General features: G+C 36.7%; 1 protein-coding gene across 2 annotated transcripts in view; it reads right to left on the minus strand.

Annotated features, from left to right (window-relative positions):
• LOC108700131 (mitogen-activated protein kinase kinase kinase kinase 4) overlaps window positions 1–25824 on the minus strand; it is a 126745-nt gene that overhangs the window by 84614 nt on the left and 16307 nt on the right. For both annotated transcript variants that reach the window (XM_018233032.2, XM_018233031.2), the window contains exon 2: window positions 22348–22413. In XM_018233032.2, coding sequence (XP_018088521.1) covers window positions 22348–22413 — 66 coding nt within the window. The remainder of the gene's footprint in view (window positions 1–22347; window positions 22414–25824) is intronic.

Genomic DNA, 25824 nt, shown 5'->3' on the forward strand with positions numbered 1-25824 from the left:
AACCCTCGATATTCGACTAGGAACTAAAATCGTTCGACTTTGAATATCAAAGTCGAACGATTTAGCGCAAATCCTGCGATCGAACGATCGAAGGATTATTCGTTCGATCGAACGATTAAATCCTTCGAATCGAACGATTCGAAGGATTTTAATACAACGATCGAAGGAATATCCTTCGATCAAAAAATCTCAGGCAAGCCTATGGGGACCTTCCGCATAGGCTAACATTGACTTCGGTAGCTTTTAGCTGCCGAAGTAGGGGGTCGAAGTTTTTCTTAAAGAGACAGTACTTCGACTATCGAATGGTCGAATAGTCGAACGATTTTTAGTTCGAATCGTTCGATTCGAAGTCGTAGTCGAAGGTCGAAGTAGTCAATTCGATGGTCGAAGTAGCCCAAAAAACACTTCGAAATTCGAAGTTTTTTTAATTCGAATCCTTCACTCGAGCTTTGTAAATGTGCCCCTTACTATCTGACTGGTTTAACTCTACTAATAAACAGGATCCCTTTTATTCAATACAGTGTGGACCTACAAACACTGTCAGTGTAACCAGTGAAAGTAAAAAGAGGACCTCAGAGCACGTCTACTTATGTCTTTAGGTCTAGGATTCAAGTTGACCCACACAAAGCAGTATTTTGTGTTTTTACACTTTATTCACGCCATATCTAAAGTAAAAACATTGAGCCCTTTGAAATTGCTGCCCATTAATCAACCATTAAGTAAAGGTACACCAAAATCTGCAGTGTTTTAACCACATTTCATTTAACCATGCTCATTCTGTACATGAATAAACACATGTGCTACTGCATGGCATTAATGCAGAAAATTATGAATATTTTGCCTCTCCAAGACTGAAAATATTCTGTTTTAATTTTTTTTTCTACATCTGCCTACATGTAAGCATGCAGCATATGATAATGGCCAGTTGTTAGAGCATGTCCTTTGAAATCAGAGCAAGTTCTATTTTATAACAGCAACAAATGCAGTCTTTGTGTTAAGGGTTTCTTTCATTCTCTACAATATGCTTTCATTTTTGTTACATCAAATAAAAAACTAAAATGTTGGAAAATGTGTTTGCTATGTCCTATTTTCTTAGATCCCCTTCAGTAGCATATCAAGGGGCTGGTCACCTCCTTCTGCTAGGTAGGACAAATGGAATATAGTAGTAGTAGTATCAGAAACAGTCTGTCAAAAGCCCTAATAATGATTTTCTGTCTTTGGTGCAATCTTTTACTATGCCCTTTCTGAGAATGCTATGGATAGTCCCATGAATCCCTTATTCATGGCACTTGGTAAGCAAAACTGGGACCTATAAAGTGCTTTGCATGCCCAGAAGCAGGAGGGAACAGTTGGGCCCTGATAAAGTATTAAGCATAAAACTAGCCAGCTCCCCATCATGGTAGTCACACTTTTCACTTCAAATTGAATCCCCCTCCATATTCTTTAAAAAGCAGTGAAAACAAATAAAATATGAATCATTCACCTCAGATCTTTGGTTTATCTTAAAGATTTCTGCCTAACCCAACAGTTTATTTTTTCTATGCAAGTTAATATGCAATTAGTCCAGAGTATGTTTAAGAACTTTTGGAAGGAACATAATGCATGACTTTTTTTATTCCCACCTCAGATCTAACATTCTGCATGGAAAGTATATAATTAGTGTAACAGCCCCATTGTATAAGAAGATACTTTTAGTGGTGTTTTAACCTGCCATCCCCAACTTTTCTACTTTTAACATGTGGGTACTTTACTAAAGTAACAGGTTTCCACAAATTTCTGAGGGATATTAAGTGCTGTAATAAATATGCACAGAAACTTAAAAAAATCGAGTATTAATAGGGTGCAATAAATAAAGCATAATTTTAAATGTGCATAGTATGTGTCCTAACTAACTAGAACTCAAAATTTGTATTTAAAGGTCAAACATTATTTGAGGCGGTAAAGTTAACATTTTTTATATCCCAACCACAGACTATTGAGAAGTTTCAAGGTGTGCAGGAATAAATGCTACTATTTCTACATCAAACAGATCAGTCATGATCTACATTTACCTTCACTTCTGACTGGGGGATTTATTTTGATCTGTTTTGATGTCTGGTTCACAGAAGAGGATGAAACATTGAACATTTCCTGTACTATTAAACAGTAACAGTTTGCCACATGAAAATCCTCCCAGGGAGAGCCAGATGTTATCTTTTTGATTATAGTGACTAGGGGGAATGCTTCACACACTCTTTCTATGTTGTGACTTCATTGTTATCATGAGACTAAATCATTAAAATGTGAATTTATATTTACACAATACGGTATGTTGTTCTAAAACAGGGCTGTCCAACAAAAGACCTACAGGCAAAATGTGTCCCTCCATAGAATTATTTATGCCCCCATAGTATGTTTAAGGGCTTTATAGGTTTCTTTTTCTGGCATCATTATTTTAATATAATTCAACCTTTGAACGTGAGAAATGAGAAATAATCGGCTAACTATGTGGGTGTATATGTAAAGAGCTGCACATCATGACACTTGAAGATACATAGCCAGCCTATCAATGTTTTTTCAAGGATTTTCAAGAGCTGTATATTCACTATGGAAATGATTGGTTCCTGCACATCCTTTAAGTGCGGAAACCAGTGTTGGGATATAAAAATACATTTAGAAACTCTTTCCTGTGTCTGCTGGCTCAAATTCAATTAGGGAAAATACACGTTTCCTAAATATTTCTATTAAGTCTGCCCAAGCACTAGACTGCGGAAATAATTCAGACCTAAAGCAGATTGCATTTTTTGGAAAAGTATTTGCTAAAAAATGTGTTCATTACCACCTGCGCTGTGATTCCAATTGTGTATGCACTTTCCTACCATTTTATGCTATTGAAGTCATTTAGTCTATTCAGGGATCTTCAACATGTACCACTCCAGGTGTGCTATACTTCAAACCGTTTCCAACCATCAGTAGTATATTGAAAATATGTAAATTTCAGGATCCCCACTAAAACCTCCTTAAACTTACATTCCCCACAGCTTCATGTCTGCTGCCTCTATTGTTATTTGTTATCCTCCCTGCAATGAATTTGATGAGTACAAAACAGGTTTAGTTATGTCTCTGTCTTCCGCTTATTTTCATATAAGAACACTTTAAATTACTCTACTTGAGAATACTTAAGAATACTTTATTCAATTTAGTTGTGTTGTAATCTGAACATAAGAGGACAAGATCTATGTAATAAATAAGACTCACCCTGGTGGTCCAGTGGTGCGGCGGGGATGCCCACAGCGCCGCTCCATGTCTGGCGCCATCTTGTTTCCCTAAAGGCATGCGCGCGCACCTCCATGTCCTTTAAAGGCGCAGGCGCGCTGGGGTGATGACGCCAGCGCGCAATGGCACAAATTTGAAACTACAAATGCTCAATTAAAGCCACAGGACCTTGCCCGTGATAGGACTTGTTTTCCTGGTGCCTCTGAGCCTTGTGCGTCTGTTCCTGGTTTGATATTGATCTCTAGTTGTGACCTTGCCTGTTTGACCATTCTGATATCTGTACTCCGACCCAGCCTGTATCTTGACTACTCCTTCTGCCTGATCCTGTTCTGATTGACTACCAGGTTTGACCCTTTGCCTTCCTGACGATCCTAGTTATCTGCCTGCCTCGACCCAGCCTGCCTGACTATGATTCTGCCTTATCCTGTTGTACCGCGACCTTCGGCCTTACAGACTTTAACAACTGTCGTGCCCCTTTGCTTGCCAGAATTCCTCGCATTGCTCCTCTCGAAAAGGTGGCATCTGAGTACGCTGAGGGCTCCTCCCGAAGCCAAATGCAGTCACACTACTGGTGAAGCAGAGCCGAGACCAGGGAGCTTGGCACTAATTCTGGTTTAGAGTGCCGACCGTGACAATCTACTCTGGATATAGCAGACAGGTGTATTTATTAGTGGCTGTGTGTCTCTAGTCCAGGAGTATCTAGGACTAACAAAAATATAGAAGCCAAGGAAGGGAACCCTGTGACCAAATGATGATAAGTAGCGTATAGTGATGGGCGAATTTTCTTGCCTGCCATGGATTCACGTGAAATCCAGCATTTCGTCATCTGGGAATTTTTTCGCAAAACTTAAAAAATTCAAATGCAAAGTCACAGAGAAAAAACTCCCATAAGAAAAAACGACCATTAACTTAAGAAAAATCTATCATTGACTTTAATGCATTTGGACAAAAATGCATTAAAACGTAAAAAAATTTTGGACGCCCATAGACTTCAATGAGTTTCGGAATTTTTTTGCGCAGTTTTACTAATTTCTCAGCGAAATGGGAAAAACTGGGCAACAAATTGGAAAATGAGGTTCAGTGTTGATAAATGCAAAGTTTTGCCCTTTGGTAAACAATAATATAAATATGAGTTATACACTAAATAGCAGTGTGTTGGGGGTATCTTTGGGTTGGCTTAGGGTGGGTTAAGGTTAAGCGTGGGTAGCTTCTGATTTTGTCTAAAGGGGTGGGTATATGGCCAACTTAACAAGGGATGTTAGCTATCTCTTGTCCATATAATGCCTAAAATCTATTGCTACTTATTCCTGCAATTACAACTTATATATCAAAAGCTTGCTAAAGCCTTGTATATTTTTGAGTATTTGCTCAGGCTATGTTTCTGTTGCTTTCAGACATCCTTTGACCACAGCACAACGCGCCTCTCTGATCAGCAGAACGTGCCGCTTTAATGCTAATCAGAAGTCAAACAGTTCTGCAGTGGAACTTATCCATGAAATTAACTGAGCTGTCAGTTGAATGTCTGCCATTAATAAGGACTGCAAGATCTAAAATGCGGAACTTATCAGAACAGAGAAAATGACTTTGAATAATTGAACAGAAATGTGATGTGTGATGAGTGGGGAAAGCATAGCAATTGGTAAATTAGACAGAGGGACATGTGTTCCTGCAACACATTTCAAAACAATCTAAATTTATAAATATATTTCCAGTCCAATATATATATATAGTATATATATATATATATATATATATATATATATATATATATATATATATATATATATATATATATATAAATTCCAGGAAATGCCAGCACTCACGAAAAAATAAATAAATTTGCCTGGGTGCGCGATCAAAAGATAAGTGATACAAACCAAAAAAGGATCAGCACTCACAGGGCTTAAAAATAAAATAAAATTTTTTTATTAAAGAGCTTTCTCTTTGAGAAAGGCTCTGGAAGAGTCGAAACGTCAGTCCATAGCTCTTTAATAAAAAATTTTTATTTTATTTTTAAGCCCTGTGAGTGCTGATCCTTTTTTGGTTTATATATATATATATATATATATATATATATATATATATATATATATATATATATATATATATACTGTATATATGTATGTGTATTGATGCATCGGTATTAGCTCACATCAATACAAGATTTTTTTTGCACTAAAATCCCGGTGTTGCTGGTCTTTTGATATACTGTTTGAATTTTTACCGTACACCCGGGTGGGTAATTGGAGAGGTGCCACCCCTTTGGGGAAAAAAAAAATAAAATATATATATATAGTCTAATAGAAGGACCACACCCCAACTTATAGTGAATCAAATGTGTTTTATTTCAATGCATATTCAACGTTTCGGCTTACATTAGGATGCCCTAATGTGGGCTGAAACATTGGATATGCATTGAAATAAAACACATTTGATTCACTATAAGTTGGAGTGCGGGCCCTTCTATTAGACTGTGTAATAAAACTTTGACCCTTGCACCCGGAATCGTCTTTAACCCGGTAAGAGTGCAGACACTGAACATGAAGTATATATATATGTAGCTATATATATAGTTTAGCTTTAGTTTCTGCTAAACTGTATGACAAACTTTGACCCTTGCACCCAAAACCGTCTTTGATCTGACAAGAGTGCGTACACTGAACATAAAGTATATATAGCAAAAGAGGCAGAATGGAAGAAGTGCAATTAAATACAATATTACTATATGGATGTGTAAGGAGTGCGTTTGGATGCAACTTTTATTGACTGGTGTCAATAACAGTAACATTTGCATCCATAGTTGCATGCCTGCAATAGCAATACATTACCCTTTATACAGTATGTATATAAGTTGAGACCAATGAAATATACATACTGTATGAAATAGGTTGGGATGGGTCGAGAGCAAGACCTTGTACCTTGTAAGATCTTAACATCAGAAACATGAGTGTTATATACAATGCTACAAATATGGGGAATGAACAATATTTTGCCAAATGGTGTCAGTGCTAATTGAGCCCAGTGTAACCACAGGGTTATGTACACAAAGGCAATCTCCCCTATGATATCATACCAGTCTAGGAAGACATCAACTTCTCTGTTGGGCCTGAGAACATGTGTACATTCTCTATGCACATTGTTTACTGTAGCTGTGAAGCTTTAGAGCTAAGGCACACCTGACATATTTTCCATTTATGTATCTCAGTTAGTAATTAAATAGCCAAATCCACACCTGCTACCTTGAAGTCACTTAAAAGACCAGTGACTTCAGAGATACTTATGCTTCAGTCACTTCCTTGCTGGTGGCAAATATCCCACAAATGTCTAAATCTTTGGAAAGGGTGATGGTTTGGGTTTAGGAGATGAGCTAAGAATGTACAAGAGTACAAGAGTTTTGTGCAAAGCATTAAGATAATGAAACTGAAGGCTGAATATAATTTAAACTTTTAAAATAAATCCTGCTTATAAAGTGCTGGTAACATTGCTTAGGACTGTGCTGGAAAAGACAAAACAATCCATGTGCAGTGGAACAGCTCCTCATGGCTATCCTGATAAAAGTAATTGTCAGCAGGAAAAATTTTTGACTCCTGTTTGCACCTTTTCTTTTGGTTTAAATTGTGCTTTCATGAGAGTCTTTGCAATCTTCACTATTTAGAAATCACAGAAATGTTAGTTGTGTCCTTGCCAAAAGAATTATTTATTGAGTTATGATTATATTTCTGTGTATAGAGAGAACAGTTTATAGCTGACGGGTTGGGCAATACCACATGCTATAGTTCCTTTTTCTCTTTTATATGTTCTAAAAATTCTTCTGAGGAAGTTGTAGGTTCCCCTTTTACACAGGTGCTTGAGAAACTCTTTGCCCTCTGGGTCTGAGAACCAGCTGGCAATCACGAGAAAAGCCACAAAAGCCATTAAAATGTATACAGTATGTAGCCATGATGTATAACTGGCAGTGTTTACATTCTCAAGTTATGATAGGGATTGGAGTCCCCCTTTTAGGTGAAGTGGGGGCATTCTAAAAAGATGTTGTGCCACAGTCAGTACTTTTTCAGGCGGATTTATGATCCATCTATGGTAGGGATCAGTTAAACAATCTCAGAAAACCCAGTAAGTTCTTTAACTACCTCACATTTTCTGACATGGATTGCTTTTACCTTCATGCAGGATCCAGGAAAAATCCCACACAAAGAACAAAAAAAAATAAGCAGTTGATGCCAGAAACACAAACTAGATGCAAACTAGAATTCTCATTTATGAACAATTTTCTCCAAGCTTGAGTATATATTGATCATAAATCATCCCCAAAGACTGGGGCCAGTCATTTAAAATCACTTAGAGTGTAGTTAATATGCTACTGTCCTTTTATGACTGTATGCCATGAATGACACCTAGGGGCACATTTACTCAGTTTGAGTGAAGGAATAGAATAAAAAAAACTTCGAATTTCAAATGGTTTTTTTTGGCTACTTCGACCATCGAATTGGCTACTTCGACTGTGACTTCGACTTTGAATCGAACGATTCGAACTAAAAATCGTTTGAATATTCGACCATTCGATAGTCAAAGTACTGTCTCTTTAAAAAAAATCGACCCCCTACTTCGCCACCTAACACCTACTGAGGTGCAATGTTAGCCTATGGGGGAGGTCCCCATAGGCTTTCTAACAATTTTTTGGTCGAAGAAAAAATCGTTCGATCGATGGATCAAAATCCTTCGAATCCTTCTAATTTTTCTATTAACTATTTGCGGTAAATCCTGCGACTTCGATATTCGAAGTCGAAGGATTTACATTCGGCAGTCGAATATCGAGGGTTAACCCTTGATATTCGACCATATGTAAATCTGCCCCCTAATTCTAGAATAATCATGGCTGCATAAAATAAGTGATACGCATCTATTACAGTGGAACAACAACTTACAGTAAGCCTATAGCCAGCATTCTTTTTTCCCTTTTTTTACTTTGAGTGAGTCTACTGGGACTGACCAGTCAAATTTAGCACATTAATCTGCTCCTGGGCATTGTGAAATAGGTGGAACCAGTTTTGGCTCTTTAATTATACACAATTGCTGCTGAGCACCTTAACATAGCGATCAAAAACAACAATTTTCATGAGTGTGAATGTTCTACATTATTAATTCACCCTTTATTCAGTACATAGTTTTGCAACCCAGAATGTTTTGGTTGGTAAAGGTGTTTGTCTTTGCAGCCAACAAACCACATTTAAGCATTTTAAGCATTTATTATTAGGAAGAATCAAACACCCACTTTATTCTATTCTAAATAAAAAAAATTCAGTGGATCCAGTGGGTAGTCTAAAATTGTAAATATGTATGTATCAAAAAATTTACTCTCTTCAATATACAGCAGATATGCTCTGAATTATGTATATTTACTGATAACTGAGGTTAAAAAGATGTCATGAGAATGTTAAAGACGGCAGTATAAATGCTGACCACAAGCTGCTCGTAAACAGTTGCAGATAGCAAAATAATTCCCTGCATACTCAATGTAATGGACTTCCCCTTAACCCAAGTAACACTGATGCAATTTTAAAAAAAAAAATCACAGACAAAGAGACGATTAGCCACATCAAAGACACGTAGAGGTTCAATTTGTTGTATTCCATTGCACTTAATCGATACTCTTGATCAAAATAACAACACTTATAAAATAAGAATGTTTCCTATTGATGTACTTGCTAATTACGAATAAATTTTTTCTATAAAATACAGTTAGCAAGTTATTATGTGACTTACACAGTATAGAAGGGCCTGATCTATTGGTGTTACAAAAAAGACAAAATTATAGGCATATAGGTCTATTAGGAAGCAGTGTTGAAAAGTATGATTGCCTTTGTTAAAAAAAAAAGAGGTGCAAGATAACAGAAAAGAGCTGGGAAGTCATATACAGTTGCATGATACCTCATAAAGAGTAGAAAACATATTTATTAATGGGGTTTTTTTGTGATTTGAAAAAAATTGAGAAATTTATTTCAAGTTTTCCAAACTCCAACATGAAAACAAAACAAAACCCATTGAGCATCTATATTAGTCAATGGCAAGTGTTTTATCAACCAAAACCCAGCGAGTGTCTATATTAGTCAATGGGGAGTGTTTTATCAACTTTCAAATGACATGGGCAAATTTATTTTTCATAAATAAGATAGCAATTCAGATTTTTTAGAAGCTGCCTCCCCATGCCATTGCCTACATGTAATCTGCTTGTTAAGTAATCTTTAGTGTTTTCTGCAGTTTTTTACTGGCCTACAGCCAGGATCAGACTGGGCCGGCAGTACACCCGGAAAAGACCAGGTGGGCCCCTAATCTGCTGAGCCCCAAGAAAAAATTGTGTGGCTCGGTACCCGCCAACTTTCATGCAGGTTTTTGCGCATGTGTGCCAGTGTTGGTGCTGGCATTCGCACATGCACTCGGGGGGCCGCAGGAGTGTGGAACCAGTGGGCCCCCCATGCTCCAGTCCTACCCTGACTACAGCCTAGAATTTTTCTGGAAATATGCTTTTATGTGGATTGTCAGTTAGCACATATTTATGAAGCTGACTCTTTAGGGGGCTACTGATTCTACACATTGCATTTGGCCTTTTATTCTTCTTACAAATAATCATTTCATGGGAATGTTTTTCTGAGAGGCTTAATTGCAGCCAAGAAACACATGCCATTTAGGCATCCCACAGAGAAAACATTGCTTACTGAATATATTTCCATATTCTAACATTTAGGGGCAGATTCATTAAGGGTCGAATTTCGAAGTTAAAAATACTTCGAAATTCGACCCTCGAATTGAAATCCTTCGACTTCGAATATCGAAGTCGAAGGATTTAGCGCTAATCCTGCGATCGAACGATTAAATCCTTCGAATCGAACGATTCGAACGATTTTAATCCAACGATCAAAGGAAAATCCTTCAATCAAAAAAAGGTTAGCAAACCTATGGGGACCTTCCCCATAGGCTAACATTGACTTCGGTAGGTTTTATCTGCCGAAGTAGGGGGTCGAAGTTTTTTTTAAAGGGAAAGTACTTCGACTATCGAATGGTCGAATAGTCGAACGATTTTTACTTCGATTTGTTCGATTTCGTTCGAATTCGAACGAATTTAACCAATTCGATGGTCGAAGTACCCAAAAAATACTTCGAAATTCGAATTTTTTTCATTCGAATCCTTCACTCGAAGTTAGTGAATCTGCCCCTTAAAGTCTCTCTTACAGACTGTTGCCCAATCACTAGGTTTAAAATCCATTGAACTAGTTCTAGAATACACCGGGTTTGGAGTACATTTCTAGCTCCTTGCAGATTACCCAGAATACCAAAAGAAACCATTAAAACACATTATGCAGTATGCCAAGAGTCTGGTGCAGATCTTCCATGTTATATGACCTTCCAATTTTTTTGCCCACCCTTGGTTTCTATTCACTTATTAAAACGGTATTTGAATTGACATATTGTTTAACAATCATGTGATTTCTTTAAAGGATATAATTTAAAACAGGCATTATATTCTCTGATTTACACAATGAAACATACAATTAGATTTTGTTCATGTACGGAGAAATCACTAGGGAATTTTGGAAAAATGGGAAGCTAATGTCACGGACAGAGGAAAATAGAAAACAGAGATGAAACAGGCAAAAATTGTTTAGGCATGCAAAAAAAGAGATGCAGGGCAAATCTTGGTCCTGGTGATTTCCCAGCAGTTTGAATTTCATAACATTCATTAACACTTCCTATTCAACAAGAACCTTTATCCTGATAGTCAGGTAAGTATTTTAATGAATTGACACATTTATTAAAGCATTAATAGGGGAATGTAATTATAGTCAGTAACGTAAAAAATATTCGCAATGCGAAAAGCTATGCCTTTGCGCAAATTTAATATAGCTTTTGTGAACCCAGAAACTGTTTAGCGACCACTTCCGATGGAAGAAGGTTTGCTAATGTAATACTTTGCGCCAGTGCACAGTGAATATAATAAAAAATTTTAATGAAAAAGCTGTTATGTTTGCTTCAAGAGATTACGACACCTTCAAGCATCTTTCATCTTCCACCTTCTTAGAAGTGATTAAAATTTGCAATGTGTTTAAAGTGGACCCGTCACCCAGACATAAAAATCTGTATGATAAAAGTCCTTTTCAAATTAAATATGAAATCCAATTTCTTTTTTTTATTAAAGCATTCATAGCTGTTGTAAACTCATTTAAAAATATCAGCTGTCAATCAAATGTTGCCTGCCCCTCCTCTATGCCTAGGCATAGAGGCGGGGCAAGCAATTACTTTCACTTTCCATTCAGCACTTCCTAGATGTTACTGCTCTCCCCACATTCCCCCAGTTCTCTTAACCATTTAACTGTGTAGCCAGGGCATGGGAATGGACATCAGATTCCCCCATTCTGGTGCACAAACAAGATTCTGAGATGATGGAAGGCTTGTCTTAATAACAGTGTCCACAAAATGGCTCCTGCCTGCTTGCTATAAATATGACTCCCAGACTGAAGGAAACAAGATTCAAATAATTTATACAGTGCAATTAAAGTTCATTTTGCTTGACTAACATGATAAAATAGGATTTGAAATATTTTTTTTGGGTGACGGGTCCTCTTTAAGGAACAATATTTCATTGCGAAATGCAAATGTTTATTCTTATTTGTGCAAATTGTGTTTTTTTCTTTGCAACTTTTAATACATCCCCCCAAAACTGTTTTGACTTTTTTAATCCTGGAAAATTAACATGAAACCCTAAGGCCCCTTATAGATACAGTAGATGAGAGACGTGCATTGCAGAGGAACCAGAGGAAGATGGAGGACAGGGGGAATCAAGAAATCCTTTGGTAAAATATTGTGAATACTGTATAATGATGCAAAATTATAAGCCATGTGAACCATATTCATAGAATGATGGGGGTGGAGCACAAGTAAGTTGTAGATGTAAAAAATTAAGGTAGTGGAGAAAATGTGCAATAAAGTAGAGTAACAAAGTAAGGCCCAGAAGAAGGGTCCGAAGCAGCCATATGTAGAGGCCCAATAAAAAACAACATGATGAGCCATTTCAAAAACTCTGTAAAAAAGAAAATCTAAAGGTTTGGTTTCCCTAAAATGATTTTTTACCAGATCACTGCAACTTACAAAATATTTTCTTTTTAGTGAAGAATACATGGAAAAGAACCGAGAAGCCAAAAAGCAGTTATTTTAACATTAATTGACAGACCTGCAATATAGCAAGGGATGCACAGTGTGAAATACTAACTCAGAATTGAAGCAATCATTACTGAATGTGGATTTGAAAAACAAGAGGAAAAAACAATGATTTATTACTTTACTGATGACCCTTGTGTCATAAAATCAATCATTTTCTGGCAGCCAATTAATAGTTTCCCCTTTAGAATACAGGGTGTTTCCATTGGCTGATCAGAACAATTTTATCTAGTCCAGTATTGTCTTAGAATATATATGTTTTATTGTTTCTAGTTAGAGACAAACTTACTGTATTGAGAATCTTGACATAAATATGCCGTAATGGGATTGTAGAAGGATCTGAAGTATAAAAATTAAGTGAACAAATTACTAGGGGTAAGTTGCAACTAGCGATACTTATTTTCCATATTTAATACCCATCTTCATGCTTTACTAACAGAATCACTCAACTTCCCTCACTCCCTTCTAGACTTGATGACCATCAAAAGTAGAACAGATTACATATAGAAAGAAAGTCCCCAGCCCCACAAGTAGCTTTCCTCCAAGACCCCTGTATTGTATGGTATTTATTTACTGTGGTAGTTTATTTTCTAGTGCTACAAATGTGGTATGATATTTATTTACTGTAGTAGTCTATTTACTAGTACCACAAGTTCTATTTAAAGTTCTATAATGCCTTGTATTCAGGAAGAAGCTATATCCTAGTTCTTTACCTACCTCAAGACTCAAAAACTGAACCTAACAAAAAATGATTTATTCTTTCACCTAAAGTTTTTTTCCATACTGGCATGCTCATCACCCTTGTCAATTCAACAGAAGGTCTTTTATTTATATTTTTTGTAGCTTATATTTTTTATTTTGTTCTTCATATTGCAAGAGATTACAAAATTCAATTTCAATAAAAGCATCACTTATCAAAAGCTCTACACAATATCCTGCATCGCCATTGCTAATGAATATTTTGTCAATAAAATAAATAAAAAAGAAAATAAGAATAAAGAATGAACATCAAAGAGAAAACATTGTAAACTCATCAGCTATATGTTGTACAAGATAGTTTAAGACAGATTAATGGCAGATATAAAAAATAAAAAGGGAAATTCGCTCAATTATAAAGGTATGACAAGGAGTGACTGGGTTAAACGGGCAAGGAAGTAATTAAATTTAGTATCTGTTAATCTTTTATTCCCCCTTTACATTCTTTAGTCAAAACAATTGTCCAAAGCTGTTGCTTTTTCCAATATTTTCTAAGACTCATCTGCAAAGTAACTGCTAAAGCACCCATACATGCTCCCATCTTGTCCAGCCCAGTGTACTGTGAGCTCCTAGTAACTGGACCCCATTTCCACCACCTCCTTCTTCATTCTATCATAAAGTGATACTGACACAGATACTGAAAAAATCAACCATACCCTTTCTAATCCTGCATTGTTGTTATCTTTCTAATATACCTACATCACACTGAAAACCACAGTGAAGGGTAACAAAAAATACAATTATATTAAAAGACACATAGGGGCAAATTTACTTATGGTCTAATATCAAGGGTTAATTAACCCTCATTATTCGACTGTCAAAGCTAAATCCTTTGACTTCGAAGGATTTACCGCAATTCGTTCGATTCGAAGTCGAAGTCGTAGTCGAAGGTCGAAGTAGCCTATTCGATGGTCGAAGTAGCCAAAAATAACATTCGAAATTCGAAGTTTTTTTTATTCTATTCCTTCACTTGAGCTAAGTAAATAGGCCCCATAAAGTTATAAACAAATTGATAAGCTACAGACAGATAAATCACTTATCACTTAACAAAAAACTGCAATTTATTTTTTACATTAATAGGTCATCTCCCCTAAGCACAGGGTGATCATGAAAATGTATAGCTTGGGGCGACAGCATAAATTCAAAGAGCAAAAATAACTGTGGCTGGAGGCCATAAATAACAGCATATTTGTCATGGGATGGTATAATCAGGTTACGCCCCTGCCCCTTTAGTCCAAACGCCTTTTTTTCTTTGCAATGCTGCCAACTGATGAAGGCAAAAAGTAATTGCTGATCATTTTCTGAGGGAAAAAAACCTTCAATGGGTAATAATGGAGATAAATGCGGTGTAGTCTAAATCAACATTTCTTGTAGTCAGGCTGATAAATAACAGCTTGTAGCTCACTAAATTCTAATTAGCTGTAATGTGTTGTGTAAAATGCCTAAACTACCACTATCCAAGTCCTTTATCATCACAAAGCATAGTTTATTTATAAAACCACAAGATCTTACAGTACAGTGGACCCCCTCAGTTATGTACTGTACATAATGCATAGATAAGATCCGTAATGTAGTGACAGTAACATTTAAAACTAATAAACAAAACAATTACCTTAATTAAAATATGCACATGGTGTCAGAATATCACACAAAAACAATGGCCCACAATTTGTAAAGGCTGTAAAAAAATACCCCATGAGTCAGGGCTAAGTTGTAAAAAATTTTACAAACTTTGAACATCCACCAGAAAACGATTTTATCCTTTATTTAAGAACCAGAACAACCAAAAGTATAGTAGGCCATCAATCAAAACTGGAGCAATAGTTAGAAAAGCAACCAAAGAAACAATGGTAACTCTGAAGTAACTGGAGAGATCCACAGGTGAGATGAGTGAAAATGCCCCTGGGACAACTATAACCCAATTGCTTCACAAAACTTGGCTCTATAGGAATGGTGAGTATAAAGTCAATGATTAAAAAAAAAACACAATTAAAGCCCATTTGGAATTTTCCAAAAGGCATTTGGGAGACACTGTAAACATGGGGGAAAGTTTTGTTGTCTGATCAGAACAGACAATAGAACTAGATCACCCTGGAACACCATCCACACAGTGAAGTTAACTGGTGGTAGCATTTTCATCTGCAGGAACTGGGAAACTGCTCTGGATGAAGGGCATGATAGATGGAGCCATATACATGGCATATTTATGAATGATGAAAATGAGTTTCAGTCTGCAAAAGAATGGGGCAGAGGTTCACCATTCAGCATGATCACTAGCTTAAACACAAGCAAAAATATACTGGAGTGGTTTAAAACTAATAACTTAAAGAATGGTACATAGCTCAGACCTCAATATGAATGAGATACTGTGGCAAGACTTAAAAATTGCTATGGACCAACAATCCAAAGGCAACCTGATTGCATTAGCAGGTGGACAAAGCTGTTTAAAATACCTCAAGAGACTCCTCAAGACAAAGGCACCTCATGTTATTATTGCGACCAAGAGTCGCTTAACATAAGTATCAACTCTAGAGCTGAATACTTATACAATCAACAAATGCCCTTTTGTGTACCACAAAAATTTTATGTACCATTTAAATGTCTATATTCAGTGCAGATTTGTTCCAAATAACGTAATAAAATGAGAACACTTCAGGGAGAGTAGTTTTACCCCTTTAGCTTTCACTGGGTCGCAAGGTCAGTTTTGTATTCGTAGCTCACCTACTAGGGTTCTAAGTCATTTGGTGAAGTTTAGGGATACTTAGCCTCCTATCTTTTAGTCTCTATGGCTGCTGAAGAAACTCAGGTGTCTCTAACCCCACAGTGTAGGTTTGCATGATTTTATTTATTAGGAATATATTTGTGTATATAATGAGTATATAAAACAACCCTTTCTTGTATATTTCACTTTGTTAAAATGTATGTAAACATTACATTTTGCTTGCATCCTTTTTCATCTTAAGGCTCAGGGCACACGCTCAGATTTGGGGAGATTAGTCACCTTCTTCAGGGTGACTAATCTCCCCTAACTGCCTCCCAGAATCCTTCTGCCCGGCTGAACCGAATCCTTATTTGCATATGCAAATTATGGGTGGGGAGGGAAATCGCGTGACTTTTCATCACAAGACAAGGAAGTAAAAAAAAAATTCCCCTTCCCACCCCTAATTTGCATATGCAAATTAGGGTTTGGATTCCGTTCGGTATTAGGTTGAATCTTTCACAAAGGATTCGGAGATTCGGGCGAATCCAAAATAGTGGATTCGGTGCATCCCTAGCTAGAACCAACTATTAGAAAGGAACAAAACTTCCAAAAATTCTTTGAAACTTGGTCAACCTATATATGCTCTTTTCCACCAAATTTCAATTATGCCACTGTACATACATGTACTTTTCAATACACAACCTGATATGATGTGGAAATGTTGCATGATAAGACTCTCTTTTTGGAAATTTGACTCTTATTATAAAAACACAAATGAAGGAATTGATCAACCAACTGTACACTCCCAGCAGTCACCGCACAAATGTTTTGTTGGTTTTGCATCTCCAGTCTGGTTAAAGACCCAGGACTGATAACTCTAATTAACATGAGTCAAATGTTATACATTATCCATTATTATGTTTAATTCTGTATACTTCTAACTACTTATTGATAAGAAATAACAAAGATGATGCTTGTATGCCTTTAATTATAAAAAAAGTAAAAAAAAAACAACACAATTTTAAAGCTATATTTTATAAAACTCAGAAATAACAGAATCAGTTATTGGCAATAATAGTCTTTTCCCAAGCAGCAGCACACATAAGATACAGGTAGAGTGCATGGAGTTTCTTTTTATTCCATGGTGCTGGTAGGTAGAGCTATACCCAAAGAGAGTAGTTTTCTCTTTAAACACATTTCTGTTTCCTTGTCTGTAATTGTAGCTCATATGGAATGCCTTTGAAATGTGTTGCTGTGCTGTGAAAGACTATCATGAGAATACACACAGTGCCAATAGTTCCTCTTGTTTGCAATCATTTAACTCCAGGAAAAACCACTGGCTTTCCAGCCAGAACAACTAAAATCAAAAGGAGAAACTAGTACTTTAAATTTCATAGAGAAAGGCAGCACAAAAGAGAGAGCGTGTGTTGGGGATGAGCAGAATCACTGAACCATGTCATATTAACTGATTACAAGCTGTGAAGATAGTCTAAAGAAGAATTTAGTATATATGTTTGCAAGAATTAATGATCCTTTAAACCATAGGCAGAATACATTTGCCTTTTGCTAGTTATTTTTGGCCACTTTACAGAGGTTATGAAGCAGAGCAATATGGTATCTGACACACATTTATCTCAGACTTATGCCCAAAGGAAAATAATGGTTTCATTTATCTAACTTAAGTATCCTCTATCATTCTTTCCCATCAGTTCCCCTGATGTTTTTCCTTTTTCTTCCATCTGACAAGACAGACCTTACAAGTGAAGCTAAATATATTCTTCTTTGAGAACAAATTATATGTTGCTATATTTTATAAAAATCATTTTATTCATAAAGAGCATAATCTCCACCATCTAGGTTTTTTCATAAGAAGTCTGCCTTGCTTCTATAAACCTGTGTAAACTCATTTGAAAGGGATACTATCATTTCAGTTATCTACTTTCAAAAACTTCATGATATTGAATAATATTTAATGAGTGTACAGTAGCCAATGTTACTAAATTGACTTATTTTCCATGAAATTGTTTATTTTTAAGCTTTTTGTTATTTTCCTTTGCCTTGCCAAAGTGAATGTCACACATCGCAAATTCTCCTCCTGGAATAATAAGGTAGGTGATCAGACCCGATTCTGCCCTTTGGCTTCCCAATCCTTTTCTGTTTAGTTCTTGTAAAGGGATTGCACTGTATATGGAACTTCATATCATACCTGCTCATACCTGTTTCTGCCTTAAAGCATCATAGGAGCTATTGTCCTATGCCTCCCAACATTTGAAAATTATAAAGAGCGTTAAAAACATCAGTTCCGCACCCCCTAATTACCATGTCCATTTTACAAAGTTTAGCAGGTAATAAGTTTGAACAAATTTCTGAAAGTTTTAGGCTATATTTTATGTGTTATAACAGTTTTGCTAATGAAGCAGAAATTGCCCTTTAAACTGTCACAATTTCCCCAAATTTTAACTTAACTTGTTACAATTGTTTCTTTGCTTATCTTAAATTGTTAGAAATGTATCAAAGTGCAGTAGCTCAATGTTCTGGGCTCTCTACCAAAAAGCTTCCTATTTTAATTAGGTTTTAGAAACTTTGTATCTTTTTCTGGTGTCGGTGCAGGAGATCAAAGAGAAACTCGGGACATTTCAGTAAGAAACTTGGGACTGCAGGCTGAGCTATCAAAATTGTGACAGCTGGGAGGTACGAGTCCAGCAACCAAAAAGATGGTTTCTTGATAGAAATGACAGTCTGCTGATAACACCAGCCCCTTCACAGGTACCCCTTCCAAACTGCACTACCATGAACTCCCAAACAGTGTCTATTGCTTTTCATGTCTAAAAAATGTGTAGTAGCTCAGTAGGGTATGTGAGTACAATATTGCGTCATTTTACTGCAATCTTTGCTACATGAGCAGATCTGGACCTGACTTGTGCATGATCAGTGACTTGAGCGTGATCAGTGACTTGTGCGTGATCAATGACTGTGGATTGTCCACTTTTTTCTGCTGGCGTGTTTTATAGAAGTGAAGGAAAGTGGATCTGCTCTTATGTGCAAACCTTCATAGCTCTATTGACAGGCCCAATGTCAGCCTGTGTGGAGCTACATAGAGTGGATATTGGTGTAAAAATGCACAAATTCGCTGTCAATGGGACTAACAATACAGATTCACTAAAATGTGTTACTTCCAATAAGTCAACTCAAAGGGGCATATACTGTATATTATGCTGTGTAAAGAAAATGGCAGGATAATACACCAAACATGGCCATGGTTTGCCATATAAAAAACTTTTTTAAAAGTTTTACACCTTTTTATGGCGAATTTCCTTTTACACAGCATAATAAATATGCCCCAAAATATATGTTTATAAACGTATGTATTTTATAAAATGAACATTAAAGAAGTATATAGATTTAACCTGCAGCTTTAGTGTAATCCAATTCCAGACTGCTGCAGTCCAGTATTGTTTCTAATCACATTCCCTGCATTTACTTTTTATATTTCACTTGACACTATAAAATTCCAAATGTGGAGAGACAGCCAACTATAAAACATATATACAGCCCACTGTAACCAGAAGAAACAAAAACACACTTTCAACAACTCTCTGTGAAACATGATTAAGGGGCTCAGCCAAACGCCCACACACTTTATGACTTGGAAGCAAAAGAGTGGCCATCCAGATTCCAAGCCAACAACATCACTCAAATCATCTGTGTAGTTGACAAATGAAAGCACAGACAGAATTCATTTACTCCTTTTATCTGTTCAGCCAATAAATTATAAGCCTTCCATTGTGTATATTGTTTATGGGGTGCTAAATGGTACTTTGTTAAGGGCTACCAGTATGCAGAGTAGATAAAAGAAGGAAAACACACCAAGGGGCAGATTTACTAAAGGGCAAATTGTCAACAGCGACCACTTCGCACCCATCACACCACTTCGCTGGCTGCAAATACGCTACAAATACGCTAATTCGCTATAATGCAAAGTTTCGGCCACGGTGTCGAACACTGGCTACTTTTTACTAGTGTTACTTCAGCTGTGCCAGCATTTCATAGAGAATATGCACTAGCATTAATTTGTCAAAACTTCGCTAGTGATCTTGTGCTTAGGTCAATTTGGATAGCGCAGGTAATTTAAAGTTGTATGGACGTCTTTATTATAAATGTTGCTGCAAATGGTTTAAGTTAGCAGTTTATATAACGCATGTCCAGGGAACCTTAATAAAGACAAGAGAGTTAATATAATGCCCTACACATGAGCCCACTGTAAAATTAATGTTCCATATGTAATAAAATGTGTGGAGAAAACGCTTACCCAAAAAAGTAAGTTAGGACATTTGCAGCCAATCTTGCTTAAAAAAGGAAAAGTGGCCAGCGTTTTTTGAACTTTAATGCATTTTCAGCAAACAGGATATGATGTAAGTAACAGAAGATTGAGGAGGATGTAGCTTCTTTATAGCACTTCACCTGGTCTGAGGTGGCAAAGGCAACTCTGGTGAAAGAGGTATCGGGCAGTAAAATCTGTATTTTGGTGGAGTAATGTCCGTTCACCAGAGTGAAAATTCACCTGGCAGATAGTGTGCAAATGACCGCTAGCGATGGTCCCGTTCTCTAGCAAATTGGCGCCTGCACCTGTTAGTGAATTGGCGATGTCACTGTGGGTGGCAATGCTGGTGAAATGTCGCTAGTGTTTGCCACTTTGCTCTTTAATTAGAAAATCTGCCCCCAAGATGTGAGGGGCTGAGAACAGCAACATGTTTCTGAAACATGAAATCTCTGCTGTATAGAACTATAATGATATTAATTTGTTTAATAGAGAGAAATGTTTGGAAACCTCCTGTGAGCCAGTGGATACTGTACAAAATGTAGGAGTATGCTCAGGCTGTGAAACAGGAAGAATCATTTGGTGTACAGTATATACAAATTAAGGGTATAAGAAAAATTTTCAGTGATGCGCAAATGAAACTGCCATGCCTCAAACTAATTAAACATAGTCCAAACTGAAGCCAGGGGCACTCCGCCAATGAGGCAAGTTGAGACACTCACCTCAGGAGGCAGCACCCCCCTGGTTGCCAGGGGCGGCAAAAATGCCACTCCTGGTAACTGTAAGAGCCAAATTTCGGGTTTTCAACCGGAAATTCGGCTCATCTGCAATTATGCTCTCTGCACTAGAGACGGGACCCCCCCAACCCCCGCCCGGCAATGAAAAGGTGTGTGCCGTGGGGCGGCAAAACGAAATGGGCAGGATCACCCCTGACTGAAGCATGCATGCTATGCAAATGAATTCAATGAAAAACTGTATTAATTAAAGCAGAAATGATAAAGCCTGAACTGTGCTGTTAAGCACTAAGATAAACTTGCTTTCATAAGGACACCGAGAGATATAGAACATAAGGCATAAAAAGCTTACTTTACTTGACCTATTTGGCAACTACAGAATCCATTGTCTGTTCAACCATCTCTTTAAGGAAGGTACAATGTTTTATTTCCCAATGTATGTACTGCCAAGCAGCTCAAAATAAAAAATGCACATGTTTTGTAGGAAGACTGCTTTAATGTGTGCTGTATGATTGTGTAACATTTATACCATATGCCACATTCAATTTAGTGAGAAAAACTTATCTCCCAGTGTATTACGTGAAAACTCATGGACGAGATTCAATTTGACGAGAAAAAACTTTTATCCTAATTCAGTTCCAATTCCAGTTTCCTATAGGCTTCAAAGGAGTTTTCACATAATGAACCACGTTTTGCCGGATTGAATTCTCAAATCATCTCAAATTGAATCATAAGTTTTCATGTGATAACCTTTTTCTCACTAAACTGAATTGCCCAGTGTTGCTGACCAGTCTGTAACAGAAAACAACAATGAAAATTCATCCAATTTAATTTACCAAAAGTGTTTCTTTGGGGATTGGGAGCTGATAAAAAGCTACAAATAAGAGAACAGAAAAAGGAGAAGGTTGAAGTAGAATGGGAAGGAGTCAGGGGCCAAATGTTGTAAGGATGATTAAAGTATTAACTTTTCAATCATAAAGATACATTAGAGCAGAATTTTAGTTAAGCCGTTTAGGCCTTAACACAGGGGTCCCCAACCTTCAGATTTAAAAAGAGTTGGGGTGCAACACAAGCACGGAAAATCTTCCTGGATGGTGCCAAATAAGGGCTGTGATTGGCTATTGGTAGCCCCTATGTGGACCTGTTTTTGCAGTAACCAAAACTTGCCTCCAAGCCTGTAATTAAAAAATAAGCACCGGCTTTGAGGCCACTGAGAGCAACATCCAAGGGGTTGGAGAGCAACATGTTGCTCACAAGCTACTGGTTGGGGATGACTGCCTTAAAATGTCAAATTCAAGTGTGATGTGTGTGTTTTATCTTGCAGCACCATCATTTAGGCTTTGTAGTAAAGCAATTTGATAAAATAAGATGCAAACCTTATAGACTTGTCCATATGTTCCATTTCCAACCACCTCCACTAGCTCAAATATTCCAGCTGGTTCCTGCAATAAAGAGAAATGTGTCAATTTTAGGCTGTTAACTGAGAAGCTCCACTGTAGGATGGTTATAAACATAACACAACTTTTGTTCTGAACCATTGTGTTTTCACATTGTAATGATACTTATGGACACACATTTAATTAAATACTCCTTCACTACTTGCCATATACTGTATGGTTCCAAGTATAAATGATAAGTACAATGTTCCTATTTTTTCAATTCTTCTATTGCAGATTGCCATAAAGGGTCAGTTTCAAATGCAGCTAAGTGTGATTGTGTAAAATTCACACAAATGTGTCTTATTGTCACAATTTATATCAGGTATTTGCACCAAACACATTCCCCACACTTCTGTATAGTTGTGCTAAGCACCATCACATCTGTCCTGCTGAAGCATGCACAAGTGTGCCTATTGACTGGAACCCTGGATCTACCACCACCCTATTCGGTGCTAATTCCAGCATTCCCACAGGGGTTTGCATCGGTAGATATGGCAAACTTGTACCAAAAACTGACTCACTAATTCTGTTTTAGCCCACTGCAGTGGAGGTGATGCAATCCTTACTCTAAACATTAGCCACCACTTGTATGTAATTTCCAAGTACATACAGTAAGGGGCAGATTTACTAAGGGTCGAAGTGAATTCGAGGGAATTTTCTAAGTAAAAAAAAAATCGAAATTCAAAGTAATTTTTTGGATACTTCCACCATCGAATAGGATACTACAATTTCGAATTTACTTCGACTTCGATTAGAAGTAAAAATCTTTTGAATATTCAACCATTCGATAATCGAAGTACTGTCTCTTTAAAAAAACTTCGACTTCAATACTTTGCCAAATTAAACCTGCCAAAGTGCTATGTTAGCCTATGGGGACCTTCTACAACAGTTTTCTAAGTCTTTACACATCGAATAAAAATCCTTCGATTGTTTGCTGAAATCGTTAGAATTCGAAGTTTTTTAATTCGATGGTCGAATTTGAAGTATTTTGTACTTCGAAATGCGACCCTTGATAAATCTGCCCCTAAATGTGTTCTTTTTTAAGCATTGGGTGAAACAGCAATAGGCAATTCTGGGAAAACCCCTGCATTGCAGGCAAAAATAATAGCACAGTCACCAAATGTGCGTATATTTCTTATCTACAGCTGGACATGACACCGCCTTGTCTCTTGGCCTGATTCTACCACATCATTTGTGAACATGTGTTGAGAATATAAGAATGTACTGAGAATAATTGCCTCCAGTTGTCTTTGGATGAATGCAACTTAGGAGAAGCTTTATCAAGGGTCGAATTTCGAATTCATATGCTTTTTTTAAAACTCCCATAAACTCGAAATTCAACCACATGAAATGTATTAATAAACTCTGATTTAAAACTTGCATGAATTGATTTTTTCTCCTTGAAAAAACTCAAATGTCAGGAAAGCTGCAAACAACTCCAAATTGATCCCTGGAACTCTCCCATTGACTTAAACAGCAATTCAGCAGGTTTTAGGTGGAGAATAGTCGAATTTGAGTTCTCAAAGGGCCAGAGTATGATAAATACTGAAAATCAAATTAAATTTTTTTAAAAAAACTCAAATAACTCCCTAGTCGAATTTGACAGTTTAAATGAACTTGAGTGTCCGCTAGAAGGTCAAAGTTCCCTCAAACAAATGTTATAATTTAGGAATTCAACTGGCTCAGATTTCAAAATACAAAATCATCCAGAAGGATCCAAGAATTCCTTGATATAGCAACAATATACCGCAGCGCAAAATGCATTAGAACTGTAGGAAATAAAATGTGGACTGCAATCTGTATTGAGATAAGCAATCCAACCTAGAATTAGTAAATGTGTCTAAAGAAATAAAGATGAACTTGTGTTCCTTGTCATTCTCCAAAATAGTTGTGTCAAAAATAAACTCTTTTCAGATTCACCTCGACAAATGGCCCTGGTTTGGGAACATGGTGGGTTAGAGGCTTGAACATTAATATGAATATGTCTAAAATACTATTAAAGCTACTGGCAAGTTTGGAAACAGAACAAGAGGGCAAGCAGCATGAAATTGGAAGTGTAAAGCTAGTTGTGAAGGCTATCCTATTAAAGTCTACTATATGCTGAGAGGTAAGCTAAATTATATCAATTATATCAAAGACATAACATAACTTTTTTAAATTAAAACTGTTTACTGTTAAGTCAGATAATAGTTACATTGCTCTGAAAAAATGTTGTCTTTGAGGGCAGTATACAGAATATCCCTTATACAGAAAACCCCATGTCCCCAGCATTCTGGATAATTGATCCCATACCCGTATAGCTCTTACAGCCATTCATAGTATACAGTCTGTATATTATTTGACTGGCAATTAAATAATACCCACTACAAGGATACATAAAATATAAATGACTAGTTTATTAAAGCAATTAAAACACAAATACTTCAACCATGGTAGTCATTAATCATAGCTTATGTAAGAGTAAGACCTGGGTGTAGCAAGTTTTATGTATTTTACTACTAAAATACTTTAATAAATGCTTTAATATATTATTATGATGTTGATACTTGCTGTATTTGCACTATAATATATGGTGCCTTGTTTAAACAGAGTGTTTAAAAATATACTGTATTCAGAAGATACAAGGAGGAAGAATGTCTGTATTGGATGATGAGGAACAGGAAGAAGAAAAAGAAAGAATGCAACAGAAAAGCAGAATAGGGTCAGAATAGAATTATTGTGGCCACTTCATTTATACAGATACATTTATAAAGAAAGAACAGAACACAGGACTGTATTCAAATGAATGCGGCAATGCTAATAATGCTATGGCAAATTGGCAATTGACAATGGTATAAGAAGGATACTCAAGGATGGGGAAAGAGTGGTAAGAATGACACGAGAGAAGATAATAATGGGGAAAAAAAGTAAAATAGCTGAAAGTAGAGAAATGCTAAAAGGTTTAAGACAGTTAAAAAAAAAGAACAGAACAGTGTTAGGCTAAAAAAGGAGTAAAAAAGAGTGGAGAAAACGGGGTAGGCAAAATAGGGTATTGAGATGAAGACAGTATAGGAGGGAGGGGAGAGATAGAAAAGGAATGTGGCTGGGTAAATAGGTTTTTAGAACAGAGGAAAAAGAGACAAAGTAAAAGGATAAAGAAAGATATATGAATGAATATAAGAGGGAGCAAAAGAGAAGATAAACACGTTGACATGTAAGGCATGTTGGTGAGCTAGACAATTGTCCCATGTCTTGGTTGGCTCCTGACACACTTGGGCAGAATTACTAAAAGGTGAAGTGGCCGTCGCTAGCGACAATTTGGCAGAAATCTCATCTGCAGAGACATCACCTACTTACTAACAGGGGTAGATGACAATTCGCTAGCAAAAGAAACCATCGCTGGGGCAGTTTCACTCCCTATCGCCAGGCACATTT

Source organism: Xenopus laevis, chromosome 8S, assembly GCF_017654675.1.
Source record: "Xenopus laevis strain J_2021 chromosome 8S, Xenopus_laevis_v10.1, whole genome shotgun sequence".
In the NCBI taxonomy this organism is placed as follows: domain Eukaryota; kingdom Metazoa; phylum Chordata; class Amphibia; order Anura; family Pipidae; genus Xenopus; species Xenopus laevis.